At 36.3% G+C, this 27582-nt stretch overlaps 7 protein-coding genes and 1 long non-coding RNA gene across 10 annotated transcripts in view; 5 read left to right on the forward strand and 3 right to left on the reverse strand.

The window, feature by feature from the left end:
• The window catches only part of phr6-4 ((6-4)-photolyase), a 34874-nt gene extending 23164 nt beyond the window's left edge, over positions 1 to 11710 (forward strand). Inside the window, exons 2-10 of the mRNA XM_090152997.1 lie at positions 8609 to 8871; positions 9617 to 9811; positions 9971 to 10080; positions 10271 to 10425; positions 10496 to 10810; positions 10873 to 11013; positions 11083 to 11304; positions 11375 to 11504; positions 11574 to 11710. Of these exons, the coding sequence (XP_090009123.1) occupies positions 8636 to 8871; positions 9617 to 9811; positions 9971 to 10080; positions 10271 to 10425; positions 10496 to 10810; positions 10873 to 11013; positions 11083 to 11304; positions 11375 to 11504; positions 11574 to 11659 (1590 nt within the window). The 5' untranslated portion in view covers positions 8609 to 8635 and the 3' untranslated portion in view covers positions 11660 to 11710. The remainder of the gene's footprint in view (positions 1 to 8608; positions 8872 to 9616; positions 9812 to 9970; positions 10081 to 10270; positions 10426 to 10495; positions 10811 to 10872; positions 11014 to 11082; positions 11305 to 11374; positions 11505 to 11573) is intronic.
• Positions 11711 to 11886: 176 nt separating this feature from the next.
• LOC149935419 (XK-related protein 6-like) lies at positions 11887 to 13273 on the forward strand. The gene is made up of 3 exons (XM_090152998.1): positions 11887 to 12302; positions 12361 to 12572; positions 12635 to 13273. The coding sequence occupies exons 1-3, from the start codon at positions 11923 to 11925 to the stop codon at positions 13237 to 13239; spliced, it is 1197 nt and encodes a 398-aa protein (XP_090009124.1). The 5' UTR covers positions 11887 to 11922; the 3' UTR covers positions 13240 to 13273.
• Positions 12986 to 14694, reverse strand: LOC149935420 (box C/D snoRNA protein 1). Its single transcript, XM_090153002.1, has 6 exons — positions 14421 to 14694; positions 14162 to 14343; positions 14005 to 14099; positions 13773 to 13948; positions 13446 to 13711; positions 12986 to 13384 (listed from the first exon to the last, which is right to left on the reverse strand). The coding sequence occupies exons 1-6, from the start codon at positions 14447 to 14449 to the stop codon at positions 13266 to 13268; spliced, it is 867 nt and encodes a 288-aa protein (XP_090009128.1). The 5' UTR covers positions 14450 to 14694; the 3' UTR covers positions 12986 to 13265.
• Positions 14695 to 15153: 459 nt separating this feature from the next.
• Positions 15154 to 16156, forward strand: LOC149935421 (pre-rRNA-processing protein TSR2 homolog). Its single transcript, XM_090153003.1, has 2 exons — positions 15154 to 15406; positions 15496 to 16156. Exon 2 carries the CDS (start codon positions 15510 to 15512, stop codon positions 16068 to 16070), a length of 561 nt encoding a protein of 186 aa, XP_090009129.1. The 5' UTR covers positions 15154 to 15406; positions 15496 to 15509; the 3' UTR covers positions 16071 to 16156.
• LOC149935422 (phosphatidylserine lipase ABHD16A) lies at positions 16102 to 19385 on the reverse strand. Its single transcript, XM_090152995.1, has 17 exons — positions 19079 to 19385; positions 18958 to 19014; positions 18828 to 18894; positions 18675 to 18761; positions 18457 to 18610; positions 18299 to 18388; positions 18113 to 18227; positions 17941 to 18045; positions 17772 to 17885; positions 17547 to 17711; positions 17418 to 17481; positions 17232 to 17352; positions 17104 to 17166; positions 16963 to 17036; positions 16791 to 16892; positions 16678 to 16724; positions 16102 to 16614 (listed from the first exon to the last, which is right to left on the reverse strand). The coding sequence occupies exons 1-17, from the start codon at positions 19151 to 19153 to the stop codon at positions 16510 to 16512; spliced, it is 1605 nt and encodes a 534-aa protein (XP_090009121.1). The 5' UTR covers positions 19154 to 19385; the 3' UTR covers positions 16102 to 16509.
• Pbgs (Porphobilinogen synthase) lies at positions 19313 to 21227 on the forward strand. 3 transcript variants are annotated; one of them, XM_090153000.1, is made up of 10 exons: positions 19313 to 19381; positions 19469 to 19633; positions 19727 to 19874; positions 19938 to 20073; positions 20143 to 20226; positions 20304 to 20448; positions 20521 to 20608; positions 20669 to 20755; positions 20822 to 20951; positions 21014 to 21227. In XM_090153000.1, exons 2-10 carry the CDS (start codon positions 19503 to 19505, stop codon positions 21079 to 21081), a joined length of 1017 nt encoding a protein of 338 aa, XP_090009126.1. In that variant the 5' UTR covers positions 19313 to 19381; positions 19469 to 19502; the 3' UTR covers positions 21082 to 21227. The 3 variants fall into 3 exon arrangements, with proteins under 3 accessions (XP_090009126.1, XP_090009127.1, XP_090009125.1); XM_090153001.1 differs by having other exon boundaries at positions 19326 to 19375; XM_090152999.1 differs by having other exon boundaries at positions 19327 to 19633.
• Positions 20946 to 23497, reverse strand: LOC149935424 (uncharacterized protein KIAA0825). The gene has a single exon (XM_090152994.1). It carries the CDS (start codon positions 23227 to 23229, stop codon positions 21244 to 21246), a length of 1986 nt encoding a protein of 661 aa, XP_090009120.1. The 5' UTR covers positions 23230 to 23497; the 3' UTR covers positions 20946 to 21243.
• A 1800-nt stretch (positions 23498 to 25297) lies between these two features.
• Positions 25298 to 27066, forward strand: LOC149935425 (uncharacterized). Its single transcript, XR_016472246.1, has 4 exons — positions 25298 to 25396; positions 25470 to 25601; positions 25743 to 25823; positions 25897 to 27066. It is a non-coding gene; the product is annotated as an uncharacterized LOC149935425 (long non-coding RNA).
• Positions 27067 to 27582: the final 516 nt, after the last annotated feature.

Below are 27582 nucleotides of genomic sequence, written 5' to 3' on the forward strand. Positions count from 1 at the left end.
AGCGTATCGCGGCCCGGGTTCCGATCGACGCGTATTTCTTCCAGAAGATAATAGTTTCTGGAGGGGAACGCTTTGGAAGATGGCAATTCTTTCTACCCTAAATATATAGCGGTAGCCGCTATCACGGCCCACGTTAGCCACGGAATATAGTAAATTCATCACCCTCAGTTTGACTTGACTGACTTCTTCGCCTCCCAGCTTGGGTTTCCGCGATATTTTGTTGGGAATTTTTAAACGAGATTTTTCTTTTGTGTAGCGCGGGCGTGTGTTGAAGCCGGGAGACGTAGCCCCCCCCCTATCCCCATTATTTTCGGCAAAGTTATTAACTAGATTGGCCTCCTGCGGGGTTAAATTCTTTTGTCGGTTTCTGGGTGTATATTGGTACACGTACTACTGTCGCTTTAGATTGGTTTTCTTTGGCTTAATTTACCTTAATTAAAATTATGCTTATGAGGTTACCCCGTCGTGCTGTGGTCAGGTTTGTTACAGTAGGTGGGTGTGTTGGTTAAATTTACTGACGCAGGGGAGGCAATGGGTCCCCAAGTTTTTCTTCTTTTTATTGCGGTGAAAGTAGCGTTTCCTGGAAGCGAGGGAGTAAACATATTTTAACTGCGATTCTGTTGAATCTAGCACGCGGCGGCTATTGGGTCGAGATACGTTTAACAGCTGATGTTAAAATATACTACACTTTGATGTAAGTTAAATATTCAATTTAAAAATTACTTGATTGGATTACGTGAAGGTACTACACTTTGACACAAGTCATTTTTGCCTTAGCCCAAATACCCTAATGTAAAACAATATTTTTTCACCAAATAATAAAAATGATTCTGAGTTCTCAGTGCTTATAGATTCTTTTACGCGCGTATTTCACGGGAGTCGCCATTACCATGCTACACGCGAGAGAGCGGGTTTTGGGGGAAAGAACTTTCCACGGTAGAGCTACGTGCAGTACGTCTATGGCAGCTGCCTGCGGAGCAAATCGAGGGAGGGTCCTTGATGGGGGGAAAGATGCGCGTAAAAGAGTCTATTGATATTGAAGGTACTACACTTTGATCTTAGTGAAACGATTAAGAAAGTTACGCGTAAGTCATCTTATCTTCTTGGTAGGAACGGTACTACAGTTGGATCTTGGTCAAAGCTTATTTTTAAATATAAAAATGTCTCATACGAAGTCACCGATTTTGTACCAAGTAAAATATTTTAAAGGTGCCATAAACATAACCGTTTAATTAACGTTTTTCAAAAGTACGTTACAGAATTACACCAAAAACTACACAGCGAAGGAAGCTAAATTAATTGATGTATTGCCAAAATTTCTACCAATTTATAGAAAGCGTCAATCGAGTCGATTAATAGTCTCGAATCATCATAATGGTTGGATTATTTGCGAATAAATATCGGACATATTATTAAACATTGGACGCTATCTTAACAAAAAGTAGGTTTGCGTTTTTTAGGAGTGAAATAATTAATTACAATACCAAATCTCGAATCGTCATAATGGTTGGATTATTTGCGAAATTGCGCATAAATATATGACATATTAAACATTGGACGCTATCTTAAGAAAAAGTAGGTTTAGGGTTTACTTAATTACAATACAAAATCTTGTTTTAAATTTCTCCAATTTCAAGCCAAAACTGGCCATTCATCCGCCAATTGAAACGACTGCGTCATGTTTCCGAATTCTGTCGTCGGGACGGAATGGTCGCTGCTTATTGAGCCAAACGGAGATCCTTTTCTCGCTGTTTGCCCTTATTTATCAACAAGCGGTAGAAATTTCCAGGAAAAGGTGTCTTTCATCGGGCGATCAAGCGAGGGTGGCCAAATTTTACGGCTCCTTTATCTCTCCGCCGCCTTTTTGACACCGGCAAAAACGTTACTGAGGGACGTAGCTGACTCATACTATACTAATCTTCGAGATTTTCAAAACGGGCAAAAAATAAAATAAAAGATAATACGTAAGAAGTGTCGCGTATGGTGTAGGACGACATCCTTTTTAAAGGAGGACTTTTTTTGGGTTTCACAATAAACCATCCTCCCTCCTTTTTATGGGAACCGTCAAAATTTAATGCTCACTCTACTTGTTGATGAAATTATTGGACGCGACCGAAAGGACCAGATGCGCGTGTTTCTTTGAATCGGGGGTGACTTAACTGGTCCACTTCGTACTCAAAGGGGATAATCTCTTTATCTTTTCTCGTAAGAAGGCGAAAATGATGGCTCCTTTCGCGGAGTAGCTGGAAGATTATTCTCGTTGAGGAATTGTAATTGAGTAGCCCGAGTCACCTCCCTTTCGGTGGAAAAACGAAGTGAACTCCCTTTTTACAGTCGGGGGAGAGACACGGCGTTTTCCCGCTTTTGGTACCCAGTTGGCCCCGCTTCAATCCACGCGACTCATGCATTTGCTACATCCGATCCTGTCTTGGTCGCTGGTGGAAACATTGCCATAGATCCTAGTTAGATTACCACTTAAGAGTCGGTAGTAGAGATGAGTCTTGGGCCCGCTAAAGGCGGGTCGGGTTTTCGATATCGAAGTTTTTGGCGGGTCGGGTCGGGTTTAATTTTATAATTTTTTTGGGCCGGGCCGGGTCGGGTCGGGCTCTTTACATAAAACTAAGCAGGTCGGGTCGGCCTTCAAGTTTCTATTTTATTCGCAACAGCAAATCTCTACATACAGAAACGCTAATCATAATTACGAGTTAATCATACTCTTGGCACGTTCACTAATTTTTAACCGTTTATCATAGAGCTCCAAGCGCCATCTACTGTTTCGGATGGGCCTTGGTTTTAATTTTATAGGGCCGGGTCGGGTCGGGTTTAAAATTAAAAAAAAAACCATTTTCGGACCGGGCAGGGTCGGGTTTCAACTTTGGCTGGCCTGTTCGTGTCGGCTTTTCGAAATGAATAATTTTGGCGGTCCGGGTCGGGTCGGCTTTTCGAAATAAATAATTTTGGCGGTCCGGGTCGGGTCGGCTTTTCGAAATAAATAATTTTGGCGGTCCGGGTCGGGTCGGCTTGGCTTTTCGAAATAAATAATTTTGGCGGTCCGGGTCGGGTCGGTTTTTCGAAATAAATAATTTGGTGGGCCGGGTCTGGTCGGCTTTTTGAAATAAATAATTTTGGCGGTCCGGGTCGGGTCGGCTTGGCTTTTCGAAATAAATTTGGCGGTCCGGGTCGGGTCGGTTTTTCGAAATAAATAATTTGGCGGGCCGGGTCTGGTCGGCTTTTTGAAATAAATAATTATGGCGGTCCGGGTCGGGTCGGCTTTTCGAAATAAATAATTTTGGCGGTCCGGGTCGGGTCGGCTTGGCTTTTCGAAATAAATAATTTTGGTGGTCCGGGTCTGGTCGGCTTTTTGAAATAAATAATTATGGCGGTCCGGGTCGGGTCGGCTTTTCGAAATAAATAATTTTGGCGGTCCGGGTCGGGTCGGCTTGGCTTTTCGAAATAAATAATTTTGGCGGTCCGGGTCGGGTCGGCTTGGCTTTTCGAAATAAATAATTTTGGTGGTCCGGGTCTGGTCGGCTTTTTGAAATAAATAATTATGGCGGTCCGGGTCGGGTCGGCTTTTCGAAATAAATAATTTTGGCGGGCCGGGTCGGGTCGGCTTGGCTTTTCGAAATAAATAATTTTGGCGGTCCGGGTCGGGTCGGCTTGGCTTTTTGAAATAAATAATTTTGGCGGTCCGGGTCGGGTCGGTTTTTCGAAATAAATAATTTGGCGGGCCGGGTCTGGTCGGCTTTTTGAAATAAATAATTATGGCGGTCCGGGTCGGGTCGGCTTTTCGAAATAAATAATTTTGGCGGTCCGGGTCGGGTTGGGTTTCAATTTTATATTTTTTAATCGGGTTGGGTCGGATAATAATAATAATAATAATAATCATTATTTGGCCCATGGTCGGATCGGGCTTTAAAACTAGCCGGCCCGACTCATCTGTAGTCGATAGACAATTTCGAAAATTTAGCTTACTGGGAAACGAACGAGCCAAATCCTTAGAGATTTGATTTGAACTCTATTTAAAAGTACACCGACATTTGAAATAATCTGTATGGAAATTGAGTAGCTCCCCGTCTTTTGTACACCGTGATAAAATCTGACCAACTATATTACCGGGGATTTTTCAAGCCTTTTTTTCCAGGATCAAGGAAATTTAGTTTTTGTGAAAGTTAAACGTTAATGTGGCACCCCACACAAAGAGAACGCGACACATTTTTAGACGCGCATTTTCGTGTGTACATTTCTCATTGGTGAGACGCTTTAGCGCCGGCCACCGTCGGAAGGGGAGAGTTCAGAATACGTCTTCAGCTGCGTTCTCCTTGTGTTTGTTGCTCCTAGGTGCCACTTTAAGAAAGATGGCACCAATTTTGATTTTTTGACTAGGAAGGAAGTACCGTTTTATTACAAAAACCACCCCTGACACTATTTTAGGCGATGTTTTGTGTTAAAACTATGAAAGTCCAAATCGGCTTAAAAGGACACAAAAAAATTATATTTTTCAAGTTTTTTTTTACGTAATTTAAAATTTTAACGTTTCAAACTGTTGGAGCCATCTGGTAAGACTTTTGATATTTAAAAATCGACCTCTAATGGCGTTACCCCGTTGAAAGGGTCTTTTCCCTTGACAAATGTATACTGCGTTGAAAAAATCCTTTTAACCTCTTTATTTGTTTTTTTTTATCATAATTATAAAATGTTTTGTAAATAGTGGATTTTTTTGTGAATATTGTTAGTGCAACTTTATTTCCGTTTTAAAAATGTATATCGTTTTTTAGATTTAAATTGTTCGCGGATCCAGAAATGGATTCCTCCCTGTTTTAAAAGGGATTTTTACAGTACATTGAGCTAATCAATATTCAATAATTCATTCACTGGTCAGTAAGCGAGTTTCAAAAATATCTGACACACGCGCAGTTAGACGAGGATGGTACTTTGAAGTCATACCTCAGCGTGACCTATGACGTCAGCTTAGGCTTCCCTAGTGTTGTTAATTTTCCGGAAAAATAAAATGCGTAAAATTTTCCGCAAATCGAAAAAATAAAAAATTGAAACATAAATCACTTTTTAAGGGTTTTTAATGTTTTTAACTTTTTATCGATATAAAATGTCTTATATCAGTAAAAATACTATAAGACATTAACAGTGTTACATTGTTAATCAATTTAAACTAGTCTAGAGGTTTAGTTATTAACTTTTAGATTCGGAAAAATGAGGCGAAAATGCCGCTTTATTTAAATTTGCAAACAATATATTAGACAGGGTTGCCACGCGTCAGGGAAAACAGGGAAATCAGGGAAAAGTCAGGGAATTTAAAAATGGGCCTAAAAAGTCAGGGAAATGTCAGGGAATTTTAAGAATTGGTAAAAATACAGGGAAAAGTCAGGGAATTCAATTTTATCTGGGCACTTTTTGAAGGTAATTTAACTCTAGATGTATGACAAATTCCACGATTATCATTTATTTCCTTGAAAGTTTGGCTAATTTTTTCAACATTGCAATAACCTTTTTACTGAAATATAAGGCCATCTAAATTTATTAACTTCTGATAAAAGTAAAATATAAAAGAAAAAATTTGGCTTTAATAAGTCAGGGAAAATCTCTTAAAATGGTCAGGGAAAACAGGGAATAGTCAGGGAATTTGAATCTGAAAATTTCGTGGCAACCCTGTTAGACTAATTATGGAAGGAAAACATTTTTATTTTTTTCGGAAAAATACAGAAAAGTTTCCAACTTAAAACACTAGGCTTCCCTTTATTGTGACAAATACCATCCTAATAGTTATTTTAAAAGCCGATAGATGGCGGTGTGCGGTTAGTTCGTAAAATCGTAAGATGGGAACTTTCGTATCCTCGATGGGTTGATGGCGTAATGCGGATTAAGCGGTGTGGTGAATTAGCCAGTGAAAGCGTGGATGGGTTCTAAGCGGGTCTGAGCGAACTTGTCGCGTCACCCCCGCCCCCTTCCTATTTTTTGTTGGGAAGTCTCTTTGGTTGATTGCGCTCATCGTTCAAAAGTTCTAATTACAGCACGCGCTCTGCGGAGGGAAGAAGAGAACTAAGGAGCCATGCGACTCTCGCGAGCCTTAAACGTTTTATTATTCTTCTCGTAAACTTATTAGTGCCTACACGTCGGCACTCAAATCCTCATTTGGGAGCCAGCCATTCTGCCCTATGCAAATTCACTCGCTGGCTTCGATCTTTACCTATCGCCGCTGAAATATTTTCCGATGGAGCCCACGTTTTTAGGATGAAAAACCACCAAATATTTTAAGTTGTTATTTAAATCTTCCAGAGTGGGCTTTTTTTCCAGGCAATTTAATTTTTCGTGACATTCATCATTCTGGAAAGGACTCCGACAATTCCCCAATCCACGTTTTACTTCATTCCCCCGTAAAGACACCGTCAAAGATGAAATTGTTTTCGGGGTTAATTCTTTCAGCCTAAATATGCGGAGAATTTGTTGGCTGCTAATTTACCCGAGGAAATAAATTCTTGAAAAGGTGTTGTATGAGTTATTAATACTACTACCGGTTTTTCTTTAAAAAAGGAACCTTTTTGGAAGAGATACGACTATTCATTATTTTTAGTTCTTTCTTATTAAATATCTGCCGTAATTAATGGTTTAAGCTCGCGAAGTATATAATTTAAATGACCGATTTGATAACATTTCGAATACTTTTTTTTAGCTTTCAATGCGACTAAGTATTCGTCCGTTACCAAATTGAATACATGACTAAAGTAATGTTTTCCAGTGTGGATAGGAAAACCAATAATTGCCTTAAAAGTTTAATTACCGGGGGTTTGTAAAGGAATGCGTTTAAATTGGCATTCTTATTTAATTAAAAGGGTATTAACACCTGCCGCCTTCAGTCGCTGAAGGACACCATTTAGGCATTCTCCTTTTTTTGTTTGTCTTTCGGCTTCAAAATTAATAATCAATTTATTTTCTTTACGAAAATATTTTGTCTTTCGGTTTAAAAATTGATAACCAAATTTTCTTAAGGAAAATATTTTTGGTAGTTCAGTTTCAAAACTAATAACCCATTTTTCTTTTTTTGTCTTTCGGTTAAAAAATTAATAACCCATTTTTCTTTTTTTGTCTTTCGGTTAAAAAATTAATAACCCATTTTTCTGTTTTTGTCTTTCGGTTAAAAAATTAATAACCCATTTTTCTTTACGAAATTTTTGTTTTTCGGTTAAAAAATTAATAACCCATTTCTTATTACGAAAATAATTTTTACATTTCGGTTTAAAAATTAATAAACAAATTTTCTTTAAGAAAATAATTTGTTTTTCGGTTAAAAAATTAATAACCCATTTTTTATTACGAAAATAATTTTTACGTTTCGGTTTAAAAATTATTAAACAAATTTTCTTTAAGAAAATAATTTTGGTTTTTCGGTTTAAAAATTAAAAAACCAATTTTTCTTGATGTAAAGTAATCTTTGTCTTTTGGTTTAAAAATTAATAACCTAGTTGTTGTCTTTATGAAAATAATTTCATGATTTTATGCCACCTCTACTTACTTCGTTATAAATGTGTTTCGCCGTGACCATTTCAAGGTGTTTGGCGTCGATTTCCAATATTCAGTGAATTCACTCAATAAACAGAATGCGTCGGGCACTATAATGGTAGGGAGCGAAAACCATAACCCCAATGAAACTTTGCTAAGATATTTGCATATTTTGGTCAAACCCGTAGTGTAGTGTATAATATATGTTTCGAGAGATCTACCTATCTTGCTTATGTTATTTGCACCCGCTGATGTTTGAAAACAGGTTTCGGAAGAAAACTATTACAAAGGGAAAATATGATCCAAATTTAAACGTAAGTCGAAGCTACCGTCTTGTATATCGATTACGGAAAATGATCAGCTTCTCGATCGTTAACCTTGAAAAGCTAGGATCAACAAACACAGCACCCCAGTGACCCCACACAAGGAGAACGCAACCCGTCAAAAGTCAGGCATTTTCTCGCGTACATTTTTCATTAGGTTAGACGCTTTAGCGCCTGTTGCCGTCGGAAGGGGAAAATTCGGAAATTGTCTTCCCCCCCCCCCCCCCCCGTAAAACGTTCGGCGTAAAGGTTCGTCCAATAAAATTTGTACACAACACTGCGTTAGCGTGTTTAAAGGCTAGCTGCGTTCTCATCGTGTTTGTTGCTCCTAGTTGAAAAGTGACTCGAGCTTGTGGAGGTACACGCTTCATTTTAATGGTCTCGAATCTACTCTATAAATTTATAAACCTCTGGTCAAACTAACTTAATTTTAATGGCGGTCACTGCTTGAAGGGTTTTTTTTTTAAAAATCGCCGAACATCGTAAACTTTCTCTGGTGATCTATATTCTTATGGTAGTACTCCTTCGTTTAGCGTCGAAATATTTCGGTTCCATCCATAAACGGTAGATTAATAACGCGTTTGACTCGTCACTCGTTACACCCATTAGGTAAAATGTAGCCCGAGGCCGATCCTTCGAGTTTTATTTGAAATTAAATCTTTACACGAGACTTTAATTTTAATCGATTGTTGGAATTTGGAACGTGGGTGCCCCTTTATCACGGCTCATTAATATTTAATGTATTTATCATTGTGCCCCGCCGAATATAGGCTTTCGCCGCCTGCGGACTGCGGAAAATGGAATCCAGAGAAATCAACAAGGTGATGAATTCGATCCACTGGTTTCGCAAGGGACTGCGACTCCACGATAACCCGGCCTTGGTGGCCGCCATGGCCAAGTCGCAGATCATTAAGCCCATTTTCATCTTGGATCCGACCATTGCCAAAACGATGAGAGTGGGACCCAACAGGTGGAGGTTTCTCGTGCAAAGTTTGCAAGATTTGGACAAGTCGTTGAGGAAGCACGATTCTCGGTCGGTTTGATCGTTTATAACGCCAACAGAAGTTTATCGCTTCCCTTTTTCCCCCGCGTGTTACATTTTCGTCGATGACCATTTCTAGAATGACCAAACGTTCAGATTCTTCTCCTCGACGTTATAGTGATCTCGGGAAGGGAGCCGAGCTGAGGCGTAGCACCGGCATGTTATCATTTCTTTTAAAATTTCGTACTTTTATCGTTAGAGGCGCTTATCTTTTTGGGTATGACGTCAGTGCTATGTTAATCCATCCATAGCTATCAGTAATTATCAGGGGCGTAGCTTAGCTAAGCAGGAGTGGGTGGGGCGTCCTCTCCGGGCGTCACTGGCGCGTTTGGGTCTAGGGGCGCCAAAATATAATTTTTCTATAACGATTTAAGCCTATTGGTGGGTGCCTAATTTTCACTCACCCCGGGCACAATTTTTGCTAGCTACGGCCCTGGTAATTATTTCGACTAACCGTGACACTTTTGGAACATAATTGTAGACTTATTGTAAAACCTGTTCCACACCTCCACCAGGAAAATGCCTTTATTATAAATAATGCGATTAAAATTAGCCCCTATAGCTTGCGCAAATATAATGTTTATTGTTAGTACTTACAAAGATGTAGTTCACGATGAACACCTTTACAAGCTTTTAGAGCTCAAACAAACATCGATATTCAATACCCCATTTTACTTGTACCCTGTGAAAGGGTACACAATTTTCTAATATAGTATTTTCTAAATATATTTGCCAGTCTTTTCATTATGCGTGGTAAACCGAAAGAAGTTTTTCGCAAAATCTTTCACGAATGGAAAATTGGTCTTCTTACCTACGAACTGGACACGGAACCTTACGCCAAAAAGAGGGACGAAGATATAGACGACCTGGCTCAAGAAATGGGCGTTCAAGTTATCAAAGAAGTTTCCAACACCATCTTCGACACCTCAAAGTATACCAATTTTATTATTCAAAATATTAAAATCAAGTTTTTGGATATATTTCTGTAACAATTTTAAAGTGCTGTTCTCTTAAGCCGAATTATTTGGGCTTAGAACGTCTCAATGAGATATATATATATATATTTTGCATATTTGGATAATTATTTTAGAATCGTGTCTTCCGGCGGTGGTAAACCTCCTCTTACTTATCAAGGCTTTTTGACAGCTGCTTCCAAACTCGGACCACCCCCAAAACCCGTGAAATCTCCAAGTTTGGGCGGTAATTAAATCACTAACGCAGCGAGGTGGTTCTTAATCTTTGGTTTGAGCGAACTCCAGATTTATGGATGTCAAAGACCCTTACTATATTTTTAATCAGCCACAGAGTCTGGTAGACTGAGGGACCACTTATTAAGAATCGCCACCTGACGTGGCTATTTCAAATACTAAGAAATGTTATTTACTCGAAGGTCTTTCAATTCCGCGTAATAAAATTAATGACGGGGAATATAAATTGCCTACGTTAGAGGAATTGGGTGTTGACTCCAGTCAAATGACGCCAACCAAGTTTCCTGGTGGGGAGACTGAAGCCTTAAAACGGATGGAGGAGCAACTGTCGAAGCATGTACAATCATAATCCTCGTACGATGATCTTCTACAGATCCTAATTACGATCTCTCAACTGGATTTTTTAGGCGTGGGTTTGCAAATTTGAGAAACCCAACACTTCGCCGAACAGTATTGATCCAAGTACCACGGTGCTCAGTCCTTACATAAAGTTTGGCTGTTTGTCGTCCAGAACCTTTTACTGGAAACTGCAAGAAATCTACTCCAGCTCAAGAAATGGTTATTCCAAACCACCAGTTTCCCTTCACGGCCAGTTAATGTGGCGAGAATTCTTTTACACGGTCGGCTCAGCAACTCAAAATTTCGATCAAATAGAAGGAAATTCAATTTGTCGTAAGATTCCCTGGGAGCACAATCCCGAGTATCTTGACGCTTGGACACATGTACGCTTACCGCTAATATAAACCTGAATACATTCAATTTACATTGCATGTTTCTATTAAAGGCGAGAACGGGGTATCCTTTTATTGACGCCATCATGACACAGTTGAGACTAGAAGGATGGATACATCATTTAGCTCGACACGCTGTGGCCTGTTTTTTGACACGAGGAGATCTGTGGGTCTCTTGGGTTGAAGGAATGAAAGTACAATACACTTACCAAGGCAATTAATGTAATATATAGACTAATAAAAATACTGGTATTAAACGCCAGGTCTTCGAGGAGTTGCTCTTGGATGCTGATTGGAGTTTAAACGCTGCTAACTGGATGTGGCTATCAGCCAGTGCCTTTTTCCACCAGTACTTCAGAGTGTACAGTCCCATTTCTTTTGGAAAGAAAACTGATCCGAATGGAGATTATATTAGGAAATATATTCCCGCCCTAAAGAAGTTACCGGCAAAATACATTTATGAACCATGGGACGCGCCTCCAGAAGTAAGCATTCAAAAACTTATTCTAGTATTTCCATAATACTTCTACTTTAATTTATGGTGTTATTTTATAGGTTCTAAAAGCCGCGGGTTGCGTTTTAGGAGTCGATTATCCAAAACGGATCGTTAAACACGAGAATGCCCGAACTGTGAACTTAAAACGTATGGGAGACGCTTATGGGAAGAATAAAGGTCAATCGACAGGTAAAAATATTACTTCAAGCAGGAATACTGTAGACCGACTCTTTATTATAAGTTATTTTATTGTTATAGATGAATCTCAACCAAACAAACGGGCGAAATTTACTCCAAAAAAAAGTGATAAAATAACCAAATTCTTTAGAAAGAAACAAGTTTAAATTAAACTTTTATCTATCATAAATAGTTTATTTTTAAGTATTACAATACTGACCATATAGTCATAAGGCAAATTTGAACACCATCTGCCAGTGAGGGAGGTAACTTTAGTACTGGTTAAACAATATGGTTGAGATAAAAAATTATTAGGAGTGGAGTTATCTCTTAGTCACACACACATATATATATATATATATATATATATCAGAAACTATGAGATAACGAATTGATTTAGACTGTTTCATTTGAAAATTATGGTCGAGCGATGGAGGGTATACTTTTAAAGGAAACTCAAAGGAATTCGACTAAACGGGAACATTTCTGTTGTTTCCCCATTCCAACCAGCGTCTACCTGTTATTTAAGTTTGTTTTCGTGCCCCTGATTTCCATCGGCAGTGATATAGGTGAACTGCTAAGTGATGTCTTTGTGGCTTATAGACATTATGTTGAAGCTAAAGAAAGTAACAGTCATTTTTGGCGATTTTGGTTAACTCTGGTGTTTATTTTCGCGCCTTCGATATTTTTCGCGTTATTCGCTTGCTACAAAGTTTTAATTAAACCAGAACATGGTATTTTTTGGAAGATATTGCACATGTTTATTTACATTGCTGCCATATTTACACTATCATTATGGCCTTTATGGAGGTAATAATTATATAGATTATTGTTATAACTTTCTATATTAATTAACCATTTTTCTTAGTTACATAAAGATGCTGTATTATGGTATAATGGCCATGAGTAGTAATGCCAACAAACGTATAGAATATGAAGAAAAGATTAAAGAAGTTCACCAAAGCAATGATTTTGCTACTCAGAATGTCATGAAGTCGTTTCTACAAGGAATGCCTCAAGTGCTTTTGCAGTTATATATCATGATGTCAGTTGCTCCAGAAACGCAAAATCCATTGACAAGTACGAAATTAACAAAATTTTCCATTATTATAACATCATTGAATCGAATGATTTAATTGCAGTTGGTTTTCAAATTTTATCAATTGTAATTGCACTTATTAGCGTTACAATGACTGTTATAAAGTTTCATAATGAGGCAGAACATGACCGAAAACTGGCAAAATTGGATCCAGAAAATAAGGATAGCGAGATTTGCTGCGTTTGCTTTCAATTTCTTTGGTTGTTTTTATCGATTGGCTCTAGAGTTCTAGCACTCGCGTTTTTCTCAGTGGTTTACGAGTATTGGGTAGGAGTGATTTGTTTGGTGCACGCAATAGTTATGTGTTCTTGCATCATTACTCATCAAACTAACAAGGATTTTGGCAAAATTGTTGTAGCCATTTTAGTCAGTTGCGTATATATCTTTTGTTTTGTGGAATACCGTGGAAATTTTAAGGAAATACCAAAGGTTATCAGCTTGCATATCTTGTTTTATATTTTTACTTTGCCACAGAATGCCTTTATGGTCCTTGGCAGTTATTTTGCTCTTAATGTCCCAGAGGACTACCATCTAACTCTGGTTATATTACATTTTCTAGCTTCGAGCTTGTCCCTAATTTTTATGCTTTGTTTTTTGGGAATTCTAAGGCCTTTTCAGATAAAAAAAAGAATACAAGTTTCAATTTAAAAAATATTTTACTGTCCAATAAGTTTTTAAAAATCAAAAAATTTGCTAGTTTTTTTGACTTCATCAATTTTTAAATCCCTTTTGTCTATTAAAATAGGTTTTAAGTCTTCAGTAGTTAACCCATTTTCTTCTGTCATCTCCGGATCTAGAAATTAAATATATTTTTAACACAAGTCAGTTTTTAATAGTCATCTACTATTACTAACCCAGTAATGGATAGCTGTATATATGATCTTTTAATACTACAAATATTATTGGATGTTCTAAAATAGTTCTGCCCTTCAAAGCAGTTTTCAGATCGTCTTCTGGCTCCAACTCGTAGTAACCAAAATTGGGACTTGATTCTGGTAAACTTGATTGAAGTAAAATCTTAATTCCCCCTAGACCAGCAGCTTGATAAAATGCAAGAGGATTTTTCAGGTTCTTTAAATGATTTTCTACTACATTTCCAATGACCATTTCTTCTGATACCCTAAAAATTTATTTCAATATATTATTCTGACAACAGTCCAAAAGCTGTTGAACATTCATACCTTTGGTCAATCTTTTTAAAGTCACTTTGGGGAAAGTTCCATTCAATCTTCCATGAAATATTTTTTTCCGTATAAAGATACCGTGTGGAATTTTCTTTCCTTCTGGTAAATGTGCTTGGTAAAAGTTTAAGGATGATGTTCCGCTTGCGACACTCCATTTTTAATCTATGCAACCACTAAAGAGGAATTTATTTGATTAACTTATCCAATTTTAGTATTTAATGAATATTACACGAGGTAAATAGGGTTGATGATACGCATGTTTCTCTCTTTTAGTTCGACAAACATTGTCTAATAATCTTCCAGTTTCTTCTAAAAATCTGTAATCTAAAGATATTGCACATTGTGACTAAATACGTTCCACAATATAGAGGAAAGTATATTTGTACCATTTAATAAATCAATATCGGTGAACTCTTTGATACTTTTAAAGGTAGATTTATCTCGTTCACCATCACAATCTACCATTTGCTTGTGCAACTGAACACATGGTAGTGAGCAGGACCTCACGGAACATTTAGGGCAGCAGTATATGGCTGGCTTTCCACACTGGTTACAAAATTTTGAAGAACTGAAAAATTTCAAATTTATTTTATATATAAACTGAAAGACCAAGGTTTATTACTAACACTAAGCACGTGGTCTTACCAGGGAGCGGCCATATTTGTCATCGCCATCTTTTAAAAAAAAAAACACAATTTATGGCGTTAAACAGTGACAGTAGTCGGCTTTCAAGGATAATTTATGCAATAATCGTTGGAAATTCACTTTGATTTACTAACAAAAGCTTTGTATTTCGTAATTATCGTAAAAGTATGGAATTTGTGCTTTTCTGAAGCTCACGTAATTACGCCACCCAAAGTGCATTTCGGTTTTGAATCTCCGAAATCGATGGAGTGGTTCCATTTGATTGCTCGAGATTCGCTCCGAATCTGGCTCTGACGTCATAAGATCTCGCCCATGGAGATAGAAAAGAAATAGAGGCACTATTGTATCTGGCGAAGTTGACCGCGAGTGCCGACCCCCTTTTCGCCCATGTAGGAAGCCATGAGATGGGCAGATTACGTGGCGCCATCGACGCGCGGTGAAATGAAATACATTATGCCTTTTGGAAAATCAACTGTCCTTTGATGTAAACAAAAGAATTATAGATGGCGTTGCAAATTCTGCCCATCTCCGCATTCATACATGCGTGGGGGGGGATGAATTTTGCCGGTCAAAAACCGGGGTGCCTTAAAGCGGTAATCTATATGATCTCGCCCCATTCGAACATCCCATTACGCGCTTTGTTGTTTTTCGTCTGCTAGTAATTTGAATTTTTGCGTCGTCTGCCCTGCTATTTTGCCAAAAAGTCTAAAAGGAACACGTAAAAATTTTCTTCGAGTTTTGGGCGATCTCGGAGCACTCGAGTGACCCGAGAGCGGGAAAAGGAAATCGCGAATCTTGATCGGAGCAGATCCGAGCACGCAAATGGAACATAAAATGTTCATAAGTGCGGTCGAGAGCAGTGAAATGGAGAACTTTTTTTTTATCTCAAATTCTCTGCAGTTTGTCCAAGAAATTTAATTCACAAACGTTCAATCCTGCATTCCTAATGAGTTTTACGTTTTAAGCACCGTTGGATCTAAGTTTTTGTACGTATTTTATTTGGTTTTATATTGCTCGTCGGCATAGAATATAATGAGAAGGAAAGTTAAGGCCTTTCTATGTTGTGTATATTTAGCACAGGCTTAAGAAATGGCTGCTACTTTTTTGGAGGCTGTTAAAAGGTTGATCAGCAAATGGTCTGCGTTGCAAATAGCTATCGCTCATGGAATGGGAGGACCATTCGCCAGAGAAAAAGAAGAGTGGCTCTGTAATGTCATAGTTGAATTTTTCCTCCAAAACTCCGATTTACATTCGGAAGAAGTTGGAGAATATATAGGGGAAATACTTAACAATGAATTTGACACATTAATAGAAGATGGTACTCTTGAAGATACTTGCGAAAGATTAACAAAATATTATGGGTGGTTTCAATCTAATGACATTTCTAAAATACTAATGGATTTAGAAACAATTAAACTCATTGATGTGCCTGAAAATACAGGACTTCGTAATAGTGATGAGAGCATGTCTTTGGCAAAGGATTACTCAAACCCAGATTATTTATCTAGCATTGTGGATATCAGTGATAATATGACATCTGAGGTTGTAGCTCAAATGCAGGGGCTAAATTTACAATCGGAAGATGGTAATGATACTAGTGAATGGACTGTTGTTACTAGGTCTAATAAGAAAGGCTCAAAACCTAAATAAAGTCTTAGAATTCTTTTAAAGTACCATAGAGTTGTAAATTGCATTTTTTTTTATTGCCGTAATAATAAAAATTATAAATACATCTAGGTAAAACAATTAATATTAACAAATGTTGCGTTTTATAAAGTGCTATTGGCCTGGTTGTTCTCCTATACATTGAGCTACAAATGGAGATCGAACACTCGTTGAGCTAACTGTACATTGTCTTAAATTACCATGATGAAAACGTGTACAGGTGTACAGTAATTGTAAAAGTCACATCTCTATACTCTCTGAAGCTTTAATTTAATCTGCCATAACATTTAAAAACATGATCGCAATTCTTTTAAGTTTATTACAGTAATTGGTAAGGCACTTGTTCCAGTGAATAAGATCTAAATCCGTAAAAGGTGGAACAAGACAAACCCCAGTACCATATCCCTAAAAATTAACCTATAGGTCAGTTGAAATCCCCATCATTAAGGGGGTCCCAGGGCATATGAAATAGACTGCTAGGCAGTGGTATACAATGTGTCGAATCAAAATCTTCAAAGTGTTTATCCACCTACAAAGAATTTAAAATAAGTTTAAAACTGCTCTTAAAGTAGATGATACTATATTTCTTTACCAAGTAAATGATCATTTGCTCTTTCAAATCTTCCGAAAAATCATCTCCTAAAAGATTGTCAAATTGTAAATTTACGATGAGAATTTGGATAAGATGATGGTTTTATTTAATACCAATATTAATTGGGTAAACCAAAGTAGTTAAATTTCGAACATAAGTTGAAATGATGGTTTCACAATATTCTTCCTCCACACCTTTTGAGCTTGAAATGGTGGCTGTGATGTAAATTTAGAAATGTATATCATTTAAGCTCTTATTTAAAGAAAATTTTCAACTCTTTCGTACCTTTCTCATTTTTGTCAGCACTAACGTAGTCTTGCAAGAGGGCAAATGTGTTTTTGGTTATTAATTTGGGAAATCTGTAGATATTTAAAACAAATTACAAAATACTCTTTGACAGGCAAGTTAATCAAATTGATTTTATACCTGTACATAAGTAGTTTGATGAGGAGTTTGTTCCCTCTGTTGCTCTTTAAAGGTTCTCTGTCACTATGACAATAATGTGGAACTTTTTAACAGATTTGAATTGTATATTGTCTATTTTATATAATTACTCTGTTGAGATGACTTCATCTTTAACCCTACGGTACAACAAAACTGGTCCTGAATAGTTATAAAGGTGGTCTATGATTACGAGGTTCATGTAATCCCTAATGGTTTGAACAACCAGTGGCCCTATAATAATGGCAGTATAATGTAGTGGGAAATTGGTTAATGTTTGACTATAGTTTCAAACCTACTCCAACTAGGAGGCATTCTGCCAGTTGCTAGTGGTAAAATGTCATCGAAGGTCGCATCTAGAATCTGGGAAGAAAATTTTTATTAAAGTTATTTAACTTTATTATTATTTTTAAACAGTTCAACAATACCAGTCCTTTGATTCTGGGATAGGCCATGGCAGCGTAAGATGCAGTATAGCCCCCAATGGACCACGCATTCAGTATAATGTTTTCTACAGGAAATTTTAGCTTTTTAATTGCAAATTGCATGATCGCGTCAATTGCAGTTTGCTCTTGGTCTGGGAATGGGGTGCCCTGATGGAGAAATAATATTAGATTTTGACTGATTTGTAGCGCCTAAAAGGCATAACTTACTGTGCTCCCTCCGAATCCAGGGTGATTCCATCCTAAAACTGAATATCCACAATCTAATGGGGTGAACATAACACCATACTCGTAAAAACCGGCATTTCCCTCGCAGCACACAACCTAGGCCAGTTTATATTTAATTTGAGCTTTTTATAAAGTTTGTGGTAAAGCATACTAGGAATTTTCCTTCTGGGGTGTCAAAACTTCTGCGTCTGTCTATAAACATGGAGTCCAATTCATTGCCCTCTTTCGTCAGAATTTTATACCTTTGTCCATTGAACTGAAGTGTAGTGTTTTTAATCTTTTTATACTACATAGGCTTTACGTCTACTAATTGTTATACTAACCTTCTCCACTAGTCTAGCTCTTCCATCCAGTAACATGTTAGACATGAGCATTTGTAAAATTTTTACGGATCCTGGATAAATCATACGCTTTCCAATAGTGTGAACTGCCAGAAAACTAATGCCAAATACAGCATTTCATTCATTTCACACATTGAGTTGTAAAGTTTAAAAAATTAAATTTCATACCCTAAAATTTTGCATGGTAGTAGTTTGAAATTTTCTAAAGTAGTTTTACGTTTCCCTGGTTTTTCCAGGTTTACCTCAACTCTCTCAGCTCTTAAATTTAAGGTTTAAATTAGTTCAATGTACTTTATGATGTTATGGATGTTTAAAATTAATCCTACATTCCCTCATGTGAAGCATTGAATTCCACTGGCCAAGCATGGAATTCAAAATCATATTTGGCCAATAAAGCTTTTTCATTTGGAAACTTTGGGTAAGCTTCATCAAGAACTTCCAGAAATGTGGTATATTTTGGGTTGCAAAATCTTCCTACACCTAATACAGGTGAAAAAATATATTATTGCTCAGTTTTCTCCAATTTATGAGGTATTATATTAACCTCTTAGAAGTATAGATCCCAAAAGAATTACTCCAATGGTGCTGGCAATTTTAAGAAAGTGTAAGATACCTTCCAAGCAAAAACAGTCTGTTTATATTTAATGAAACATAATATTACAACCCTACTATAGCACTTAAGAAGTATCAAAATTACCATGTTTATATAAATAAGGTATTAAGATTGGTGTTGTGTAAACTGAAATTGACCATGCCACGGAAATCTGAATGGAAGTTATTAAATATATTTATTCTTAATGGTTATATTTATTAATTTTAGCTCCTACAGCTTTGAATATATTATCGCCACAGCTCTCTAATTGATTAGGAACATATCCATAGCCCTAAAAAAATCATACTGGTTTAAGTAATTTACCTCAAATGTGACATTTTTAAAAGTTTTTATACCTCTTGGTTGTCTATTTTATACAATCGGAACAAACGTGGCCCGGTTAAATAACGATATAACATAGTAAGACCCATTACATAACAATATAAATTATAAGAAAAACAATACTGCTTCTGTGTTATTTTTTCTGGGAGGCCCTAATTTACGCAAAGGTGCAGAGTCATGCTGGATTGGTCGCTTCGCTGTGCGAATAGCTGTTTAGTTGCTGAAATCCGGTTGATATCAAAAGCGCTGTAAGTGACATGAACTTTAACCCTATCACATGGTTTTTGCACACGTGGAGAGTGCCGTGGAGTGTAAGCGTAAGCTCAAGCTTTGTATTAAAAAGGAGAAAATATTATTTTAAATTTCCCAGATAAATGTTAATTCATTTTGGTTCTAAAATTTAGTGTTAAATCTGGTTTACTATTTCATAATTAAGCAATGTCAAAGGCTTACGAACCGCCGTTCAAACATTTACTACATGGAAGTTACTCTCATCAATTGTTAAGAGATTGGCAATGTAGTAACACATCAATTGAACCGAAAAACCTGATGTATCCAGTTTTTGTTGTGTAAGATTTTTAGTTACTTTATTATTAAGAGTTATTGGTAAATCTCGAAATTTTAAAACAATTTGCAAACAATTAATGGGAAGCGTAATTTAGTGACATTCCTGATGCTGTCCAAGAGATTACGAGCCTCCCCGGGGTCTCTAGAATTGGTGTTGACAAACTAGAAGACCACCTTTCGCCTTTAGTGCAAAAGGGATTGAAATCTGTAATCGTATTTGGTGTTCCAACTAGAATGATTAAAGTGAGATAACTTTCATACTGATAGATTTGGGATTGAGAATTAAATAACTCAAAAAAATTCTAGGATGAAAGAGGGAGTGGGGCTGACAGTTCCGATACCCCTGTTATTTTAGCCATAAAAAAATTGCGCAATTTATTTCCTGATCTTCTTGTAGCTTGTGATGTCTGTTTATGCGCTTATACCAGCCATGGCCATTGTGGTTAGTTTCAAAATACTGTTTATGATATTCACCTTCATGAGATTTACCATAAACTTTTCATATCCAAAGGTATAATAAAGGGGGATGGAAATATAGATAATAAAGCAAGTATTGTGAGAATTAGCGAAGTTGCTCTAAACTATGCTTTAGCTGGTAAATACATACTTTTCAGACTTATCTCTCGTTCAATCGTAGTTGATTTTATATAATTTAAAAATTAAACACAATAGGATGCCACATTGTAGCACCATCAGATATGATGGATGGTCGTGTTGGGGCTATAAAGGCAGCCTTAACTACAGCTAATTTGGAGTCTAAAGTCACAGTACTGAGCTACGCTGTTAAGTTTGCTTCTAGCTTTTACGGACCTTTTAGGTATGGTAAATCTTGAACTATGTGCCAACTTCACAATTGATGTATTTATTAAAGTTACTAAATTCTATTTAGAGAAGCAGCTCAATCTGCACCATCATTTGGGGATCGCCGATGCTACCAGTTACCTCTTGGTAGTAAAGGGTTGGCTTTAAGATCAGCAGTAAAATAGAATTATTTCCATATGATCTTTAAACCAAGCCTAATTGAGTCATTGGTTTAGTTAAGAGATGTGGAAGAAGGGGCTGATATGCTTATGGTTAAACCTGGATTAGCTTACTTGGATATAGTTAAACAAACTAAAGACCAAGTATGATATTTACTATGTTTATTCATAAATAATAAGTTTACATAACACAAATTGTTTTGTACTAAGTTTCCACAGTACCCACTTTTTATATACCAAGTATCAGGAGAATATGCCATGTTAATTCATGGTGCTAATGCTGGTGCTTTTAACCTGAAATCCATTGTTATGGAAAGTCTCACATCCATGAGACGGGCTGGTGAGATTCTGCCTCCATTATGTGTTCAGTGTCTGGTATTAATTGGGAATTTATTTTTGCAGGAGCTGATGTTATTATCACTTACTTCACTCCTCAACTCTTAGACTGGGTGAAGGAAAATTCTTCATAGATCAAATTATATTTTCTCTTAACATATTTTTTTAAGACCTGTGAAATACAGGATGGGTACATACACTGATGCTTAAAATAGAGTAGGGTTGTGTCATTAAATATGGCGTTTTAAAGTGCTATAAAGGTTACAATTGAAAATAATACTTGAGGTTATATGATCTTAACACTGTTGTGCTTTTTGTAATTTATTCAAACCATATTGTTGCCTTAAGATTTGAACCCCCCGCTTTTCACCCTCTGAAAGCAATTTTTCATTGTTAATATCCCAACGATTTGCTAGTAAACCTTTGAATCCCTCTTCAGTTAAGCCCAATAGGGGTAGATGAGACAATAATGCATCCCAATAGTATTTGACATTGGCTATAGTCTCGTAAGAGTATAGTTCATCTCCTATTTTGTCAAACTCTTCAATTATATTTATAAGGTTATAGCTTTTAGTTTCGTTAACATTATCCAAGTTGAGGGTTTCAGATATTGCTGGTGGGGAAGCTGCCCTTTTTAACCCAGTTTCTTTGTAAGAATCTTCCTCAGGTATGAATAAGCTTTCGGAATCCTCTCCTTTGATTTTAAACGTGTCTGATAAAGCCAAAGGCAGGGGTGAGGGGCATACTGAACTAACCACCAGATCAGCGTTTATCCCCAAACTTTTTTGAATCCATTTTGTGTTATTTTTCATTATTTTGTGAAGATGTTTTATCGAATGCAGGCCTCTTTTATCCCGAAGTATATCCATTAACATTTGTGTAATGTTTTCTTGTTCATCCGAGTCATCTTGAAAATTAGGTGTTTCAATCTTTACTTGAAATATTGATTCAATTTGAATCAAAGACTGATTTGATTCATTAATGCACCATAATGGGATTGGATGATTGTTATATTTTTCATCAGCCGCAATTAGACTTATCAAGCAATCCGCAACATCGTGGCACATTCTTTTAATGGGTTTTGTTGGTTTAAGACCCAAACATTCTTCAAGATATTTTTCACTTTTCAAGTAGTTGTAAACAATATCTATGAGAATCTGTAAACCAACAGAGTTTCTAATTGGTTTTGCATTGCTATTTGTTTCATTTAAATGTTCCTGAAGTTGAATAATGGCAAACAGAATAGTTTGGGGTATGGTTGAAATGCTTTCCACCAGGCTTTGCAATAATTTTAAACTTAAAAGGAAAATTGCAGTTTCCCTGTTAATAACTTGAATTTCATTGCAAGAACATCTGACTACTTGTCTAAGATGGAGGTAGATTGTTTTCCAGTCAGACATATCAGAATCAAGAACAGTGGCAAGCCTTAATAAATTAGTAAGGTTACTCCCGATGGAGTCGTGCAGAAAAGGACGGATTATATCCATTACAGCCATATACCACCATGGCTTTGTTACACTGGAACTTGTGATGACAAAGGAGCTGTCAAATATTTCCCATTCTTCGCAAGAATTTATAACGGGAATAATAACTAATCCAAGGTACGATGGTTTATGCCTTGCATATTTCAAAATATTCAAAATTGAGAAAGCCAGATCATATTTAAGGTTATCTTGTTCTATGGGCAATTTAGATGCCTGGGTTATAAGTAAAATTGATAAAGTACAAGTGTGTAAAGTAAGAGAATTCAAAACTAGAGATGGAACTGTGGAGTATTGGGAATTCGAAATTGTAGTACTGAACCAAACATTTGTGCTAGAAATGAGGTTGCCATCTTTTGATTTTCTGAACAAAACTGGATGAACCCATGTTAACCAGTTACACGTATATTTCTCAGCTTCATTTGCCACCCCATCAGCTAACTGAGGAAAACCATTTTTGTATATTTTGCAAAGGGCTCCTAGAGGTGAAGTAGCAATTGCCAGAACTATCAACAAGGAACAGCAATTGCTGTGAATTTCTTTGGTCCGTAGACCTATTTTATCTAAGATTAAAATATCTGTCGTACCCAAATATTCATTTAGAGATGCACATATGTGTGGTAAATATTCAGTGACGCAAAGAAGTACAAATGTTATATCGACTTTTAGTTGTGTTGTACGAGATTCACTTGGTTTTACTCTCGAATATCTTGCAGTTAGGTGATCTATTGATTCGCTAAAGATTCTACTGAAAAGCTCGTGGGTTATTTCTGGGGGAAGGCATTGTTTCATATCGCTCATTATCCTCTTTATGTAAATATTCCATACACTAAGGCAGTGGGAAACCCTTTCATTTTCAAAGAAACTTTTGTTTTCTGCCCAGTTGTTGCTATCAGAGTCATGTAGAATTCCACAGATGATTGCTTGTATATGGAATGATATAATCTTTAGTTTTAGGTATTCAATCCACTCAAGAAGTTGACATTCAACTGTAGAGATCAAAATACGTAGCTGGTTCTCGTTTTTGGCTCCACAGTCACAATAATTACTATAATCTGAGAGTTTTTCTATCAAGTAAACACATGTGTAAAGAGAAAGGTAACAACAATCCATGGAAGAATTTTGAGAAACTTTCTTAATGTGATCTATTAAATCAACCAAATAAGTGTGTATGACATGGCAAAAAGAAGCGCAGAAAGGAAACAGTGATTGGCTTGAACCCTCTAAAAGCGGTTTATATGAATCTAATAGTTTAATGGTTTTAATAACGCTTTTTATTACTCTGTAGCTGAAATGCTCCTCTGATATTTCAACACAGTCTATAGTCTTTTTTTCGATAAAAAGCTTCCATTCCTTCGTGCAAGATTCCATGACTGATTCGCTAACTGAAGTGTGTAGTGTTCTTTGTAACAAATTCAAAAACCCTTTTTCTACAATGAGATTTCTCCAGTTCCAAATTTCTCCCGTATTCTTAGTTCCCATTTGATGCACGGGAGATTGTTCGGGACTTTCACTTGGCAGTGACAATAGGAGATCATTCAAATTCAAGTAGCTCTGAGAAGCTTTGCTCAAAATCCCTGATGTTTGACGCTCAAATATTAACAAAGTTTCTATAACTTGAAGCAGAATGGTTTCTGGAAATTTGAATTTATCAAAAGTATTTTGAAACTTTTCTACTGCAACTAGTGTAATTAGATTTGTTTTGCACCAACTTGTAGATGAATGAAAACATTTCAGTTGTCTTATCAAGCCTTTCGATGATGGTGATTTATTGTAGGCTTCTAAGTTTTCAAGAATGTATGCTACAAAATTAGAAATTTTTTGAGTGTATACTGCATAAAAATCATCTCTAGTAATAACAAGTTCACTGAAGGTTCCAGTTGTAACAAATTTTGTATCTTCCAAAAAGTTATTTATGGACATGGCTATTAAGCAATCCAAACAGAAGAGATTCGAATTAGGAAAACAAGGACATTTATAATGATTAAGTTGATAGATTCGCAAATGAATGTGAAATTGCCAGAGCCTGCTTGTTGCCATTATATTTTTCAGTTTTTGAAGGTAATATTGCCAGGTGCAACGGTTCATTTTGGGTTCATAAAAAGTAGGCTCGGTTTGAGAGGATATTTGTTTTTGAATGTATTTTTCTAGATGCCAACACAGCATTTCCCAAGCTACGGTAGGTGACACATCGGGTGTAATTGTATCTTTACATGGTGAATTATCATTTTCATCCCATTCACATATTGGGCATGGGTTTAATGGTTCATCGTCAATCAATGGCAGAGAGTTTTGTTGACGTAATTCTCCAATATGCGGTAGCAATAGCTCTTCAAATTTGGCATTTGGTAGGCTATGGAAAAAGTGCAATATGTTTTGAATGAAAGGAACGAGTTCTTTTACATCCTTCCTTTTATTTTTCACACTTTTTTCGGTTTTGTTAGGGATAAATAATTTTATGCAGTTTGCAATATCAGAAAGCGCTAAGTCAATGTTGTGGTCAATTTTTTCTAGCCTTTGTGTATATTTTTTGTCCCAAATTTCGGCGTGATCCATTTTTCCGATCGAATTTTCTTAATGATTCAGTCAACACCTATTATAAACTTTGGCAAACAAATCAAAGAAAATACAAAATTGAAATTGAAGCTTCTAGATTCGTTTTGTATCATCACAAATTCACGATAATAATAATAGGTTCAAGGTTCAAGGTTTTATTTTTGACTTGTACAAGTATAGATTCTTTTACCAGAGATACTGACAATATAGAGATATGAAACTCCCTATACATCGCTGCGACCCCTTTTTTTTTCGTTAACGTCGGCGCCATCTATCAACCGGGAGAAAGCTTTTTCTTCCCGTGTTTATTTGTAGTAGGTTTACGTTTTGTTTTGAATGAAATTCAATGAATCATAAAGAAATACGATTGCTTAGAGGATTTTCAATATAATTTATTAAGATAAGATAAAAAGTAAGTTTTTAATTAATTATATTTAATTATTTTAAGAAAGTTCATATATTAACTATTTTTTATGTTATTTTAGACCTTTGTTACTTGAATCAGGGCCAGAGGTTAAATTAATGATCATTAATCCAAGGGTATTTCTGGGATAAATAATTGGAATATTATTAATCCAAGTATATGTCATCAAAATGGTTAACGACTAAAATGTTTGGTAAGTATTTGTTAATGTTGAACCTTAAGTAATTTGCGATCTAGATGTTTCGGGGTTTTGTCATACTTGTGGTTAAAATTATGTTTTTCCAATGTACTACGAATGGAAAGTTGTACAAAAAAATTGATTATTTCTTTCGAGTAATCAACACATGGAACAAGCTGATGCATCTCATCTTTTGAAATAAACCAAGATTGATCGATTGTTCTTGAAATAATTCTGGTAATCCTCTCTTTGACTTTATTCATTTGTATTACCATTGGGAAAAGTTTATCAAACTTGTCCTTGATCTCAGATACGTAGCTCTGGAATCTTTCAGTTGGTATTGTCAAGCCACTGAATGTTGATGTATCACGAGACTTAAATGATGCTAATATATTTGACTGGTTGAGTGTTTGTTTTTCATCTACAAGTTTGGTTTTGCATGATTCACAATTGTGGTTTTTATTACAACGAGATAAGACATATCCTGAAATGTAAGATAGTGTGTTTTGTTTTCCAGGCCCTTTTACAAATTTGAAAGTCTTCCTCCGAACATGCGCTGGGATAATAATTATTTGCTGATGGAAGACTTTCATCATAATCATCTGGAATTATTATATGGGTCTTATATAAGTCAATGTTAAGAAGGAATTGGTCTTGATATTAGGTTTAGTAGCCTGCTGAATTTCAATTGTAGGAATTTCCACAGATAAAGAAAATAATGTTAAAATTTAATAGAGTTGTTTTGAATGAAACTGTATACAATCCTGTTCTGTAGATAAAGATTCACTGGAACTTGCTGCAACTGAAACACGGGTCCTTTTTGTAGGTCTATTATTGCGCTCTTCAGGGGCGTAGGAACCTTCTAGAAGTTGGTGGGGGCAAAGTGAAACCAAAAGGGGTCTGGAGAATGGTTTTGAATTTTTAATGGAGTGTAGCTTTTCCAAATGCATTTGTACATTTTTCTACTATATACATTGGCGGGAAAAGATTGAAATTTAAACACAGTTGAGGTTCTATAAGCTTTATATGCTTTTAAAATGATAATTTGAGCCTTGCGAAGATTTCAACTGACAAAAATGTTGGAGGGGGCAATAACATTAGTTGCCTCTCCCAGTAAAATTCTAGGGAGGGGCATGGCCCCCCCTGGCTCCTACGCTCTTCCACCGTTTCTACAGACCGTTTACTAGATTCTATTTGAAAATTGAGTTTTAACTTATGACCCCTTACCAATGTATAAATTTCATTGTACCAGTTTTTTTATGATAGTCCTTGATATCATTTTCTACTAAGTTCTCCGGAACCTTTACGTTTGAGCAACTAGCTAAATTATCATTCCCTTGGGAAATATGTTTCATTTAAATTAACTTATAAATAATCAATACTTAAAACTAAATTTTTAGTTGTTGGCTTAAATTCATTTGAATATTGTTGGAAAAGCGTTTGATGTCAGTCGGTTTTTGGTTTTACTATTCATAAAACCAGAATCCTCAAAATGTAGGGCGCATATTTTATTATGATGCAAATGTTTCGCATCTTTCAAATAAAGATAGCTTCTTCTGACATTATCAGCCATTTCTCAGAGCAAAGTTTATTGAAAAACCACATATTAAAGATAGGCCTAACAAAAGCTATTAATTAATTTTTCCCACCGTTCTTTCTCTTTTGGAAACTTAAACAAGGATATCCTTTGCTTTTCTTTGGAACTGTTACAAAATTTTACAGAACAATTACTTCCAGGCATATTTCTTTATTGATACAAACCCTCAAGATGATAATTTCTAAGACAAAACGCGTATATAAATTTTTGCGTCTGAAATCCGCTGTTTGGGATTTCGAAAAATACGCTTTCTCCCGGCCGTTAAGCGTCGCTCCGCTCAGGATTTTTTTTAAATTCCGGGGGTCGCTTTTCAGACGGAGTTTCATATCTCTATATTGTCAGTATCTCTGCTTTTACGGAGAATATTCGTGGAGGAATCCATAGCTTGACTACATGGTG

Source organism: Leiobunum rupestre, chromosome 7 (assembly GCF_980474605.1).
Source record: "Leiobunum rupestre chromosome 7, qqLeiRupe1.1.hap1, whole genome shotgun sequence".
In the NCBI taxonomy this organism is placed as follows: Eukaryota; Metazoa; Arthropoda; class Arachnida; order Opiliones; family Sclerosomatidae; genus Leiobunum; species Leiobunum rupestre.

Excerpts from the sequence above, each read along its gene's own strand:
- LOC149935419 (XM_090152998.1), top strand. The coding sequence starts at position 11,923 with ATGGAGGGTATACTTTTAAAGGAAACTCAAAGGAATTCGACTAAACGG. Across the intron at positions 12,303-12,360 it reads TCATTATGGCCTTTATGGAG|TTACATAAAGATGCTGTATT; the intron begins GTAATAATTATA and ends CATTTTTCTTAG. Across the intron at positions 12,573-12,634 it reads AACGCAAAATCCATTGACAA|TTGGTTTTCAAATTTTATCA; the intron begins GTACGAAATTAA and ends ATTTAATTGCAG.
- LOC149935420 (XM_090153002.1), bottom strand. The coding sequence starts at position 14,449 with ATGGCGATGACAAATATGGCCGCTCCCTG. Across the intron at positions 13,949-14,004 it reads ATCAACCCTATTTACCTCGT|TGGTTGCATAGATTAAAAAT; the intron begins GTAATATTCATT and ends ATTCCTCTTTAG. Across the intron at positions 13,712-13,772 it reads TTTAAAAAGATTGACCAAAG|GGTATCAGAAGAAATGGTCA; the intron begins GTATGAATGTTC and ends ATAAATTTTTAG.
- LOC149935421 (XM_090153003.1), top strand. The coding sequence starts at position 15,510 with ATGGCTGCTACTTTTTTGGAGGCTGTTAAAAGGTTGATCAGCAAATGG.
- LOC149935422 (XM_090152995.1), bottom strand. The coding sequence starts at position 19,153 with ATGGGTCTTACTATGTTATATCGTTATTTAACCGGGCCACGTTTGTTC. Across the intron at positions 17,037-17,103 it reads ATCAAACTACTTATGTACAG|ATTTCCCAAATTAATAACCA; the intron begins GTATAAAATCAA and ends AAATATCTACAG. Across the intron at positions 16,893-16,962 it reads TGCTGACAAAAATGAGAAAG|CCACCATTTCAAGCTCAAAA; the intron begins GTACGAAAGAGT and ends TTTACATCACAG.
- Pbgs (XM_090153000.1), top strand. The coding sequence starts at position 19,503 with ATGTCAAAGGCTTACGAACCGCCGTTCAAACATTTACTACATGGAAGT. Across the intron at positions 20,227-20,303 it reads TCTAAACTATGCTTTAGCTG|GATGCCACATTGTAGCACCA; the intron begins GTAAATACATAC and ends TAAACACAATAG. Across the intron at positions 20,952-21,013 it reads CACATCCATGAGACGGGCTG|GAGCTGATGTTATTATCACT; the intron begins GTGAGATTCTGC and ends TTATTTTTGCAG.
- LOC149935424 (XM_090152994.1), bottom strand. The coding sequence starts at position 23,229 with ATGAGCGATATGAAACAATGCCTTCCCCCAGAAATAACCCACGAGCTT.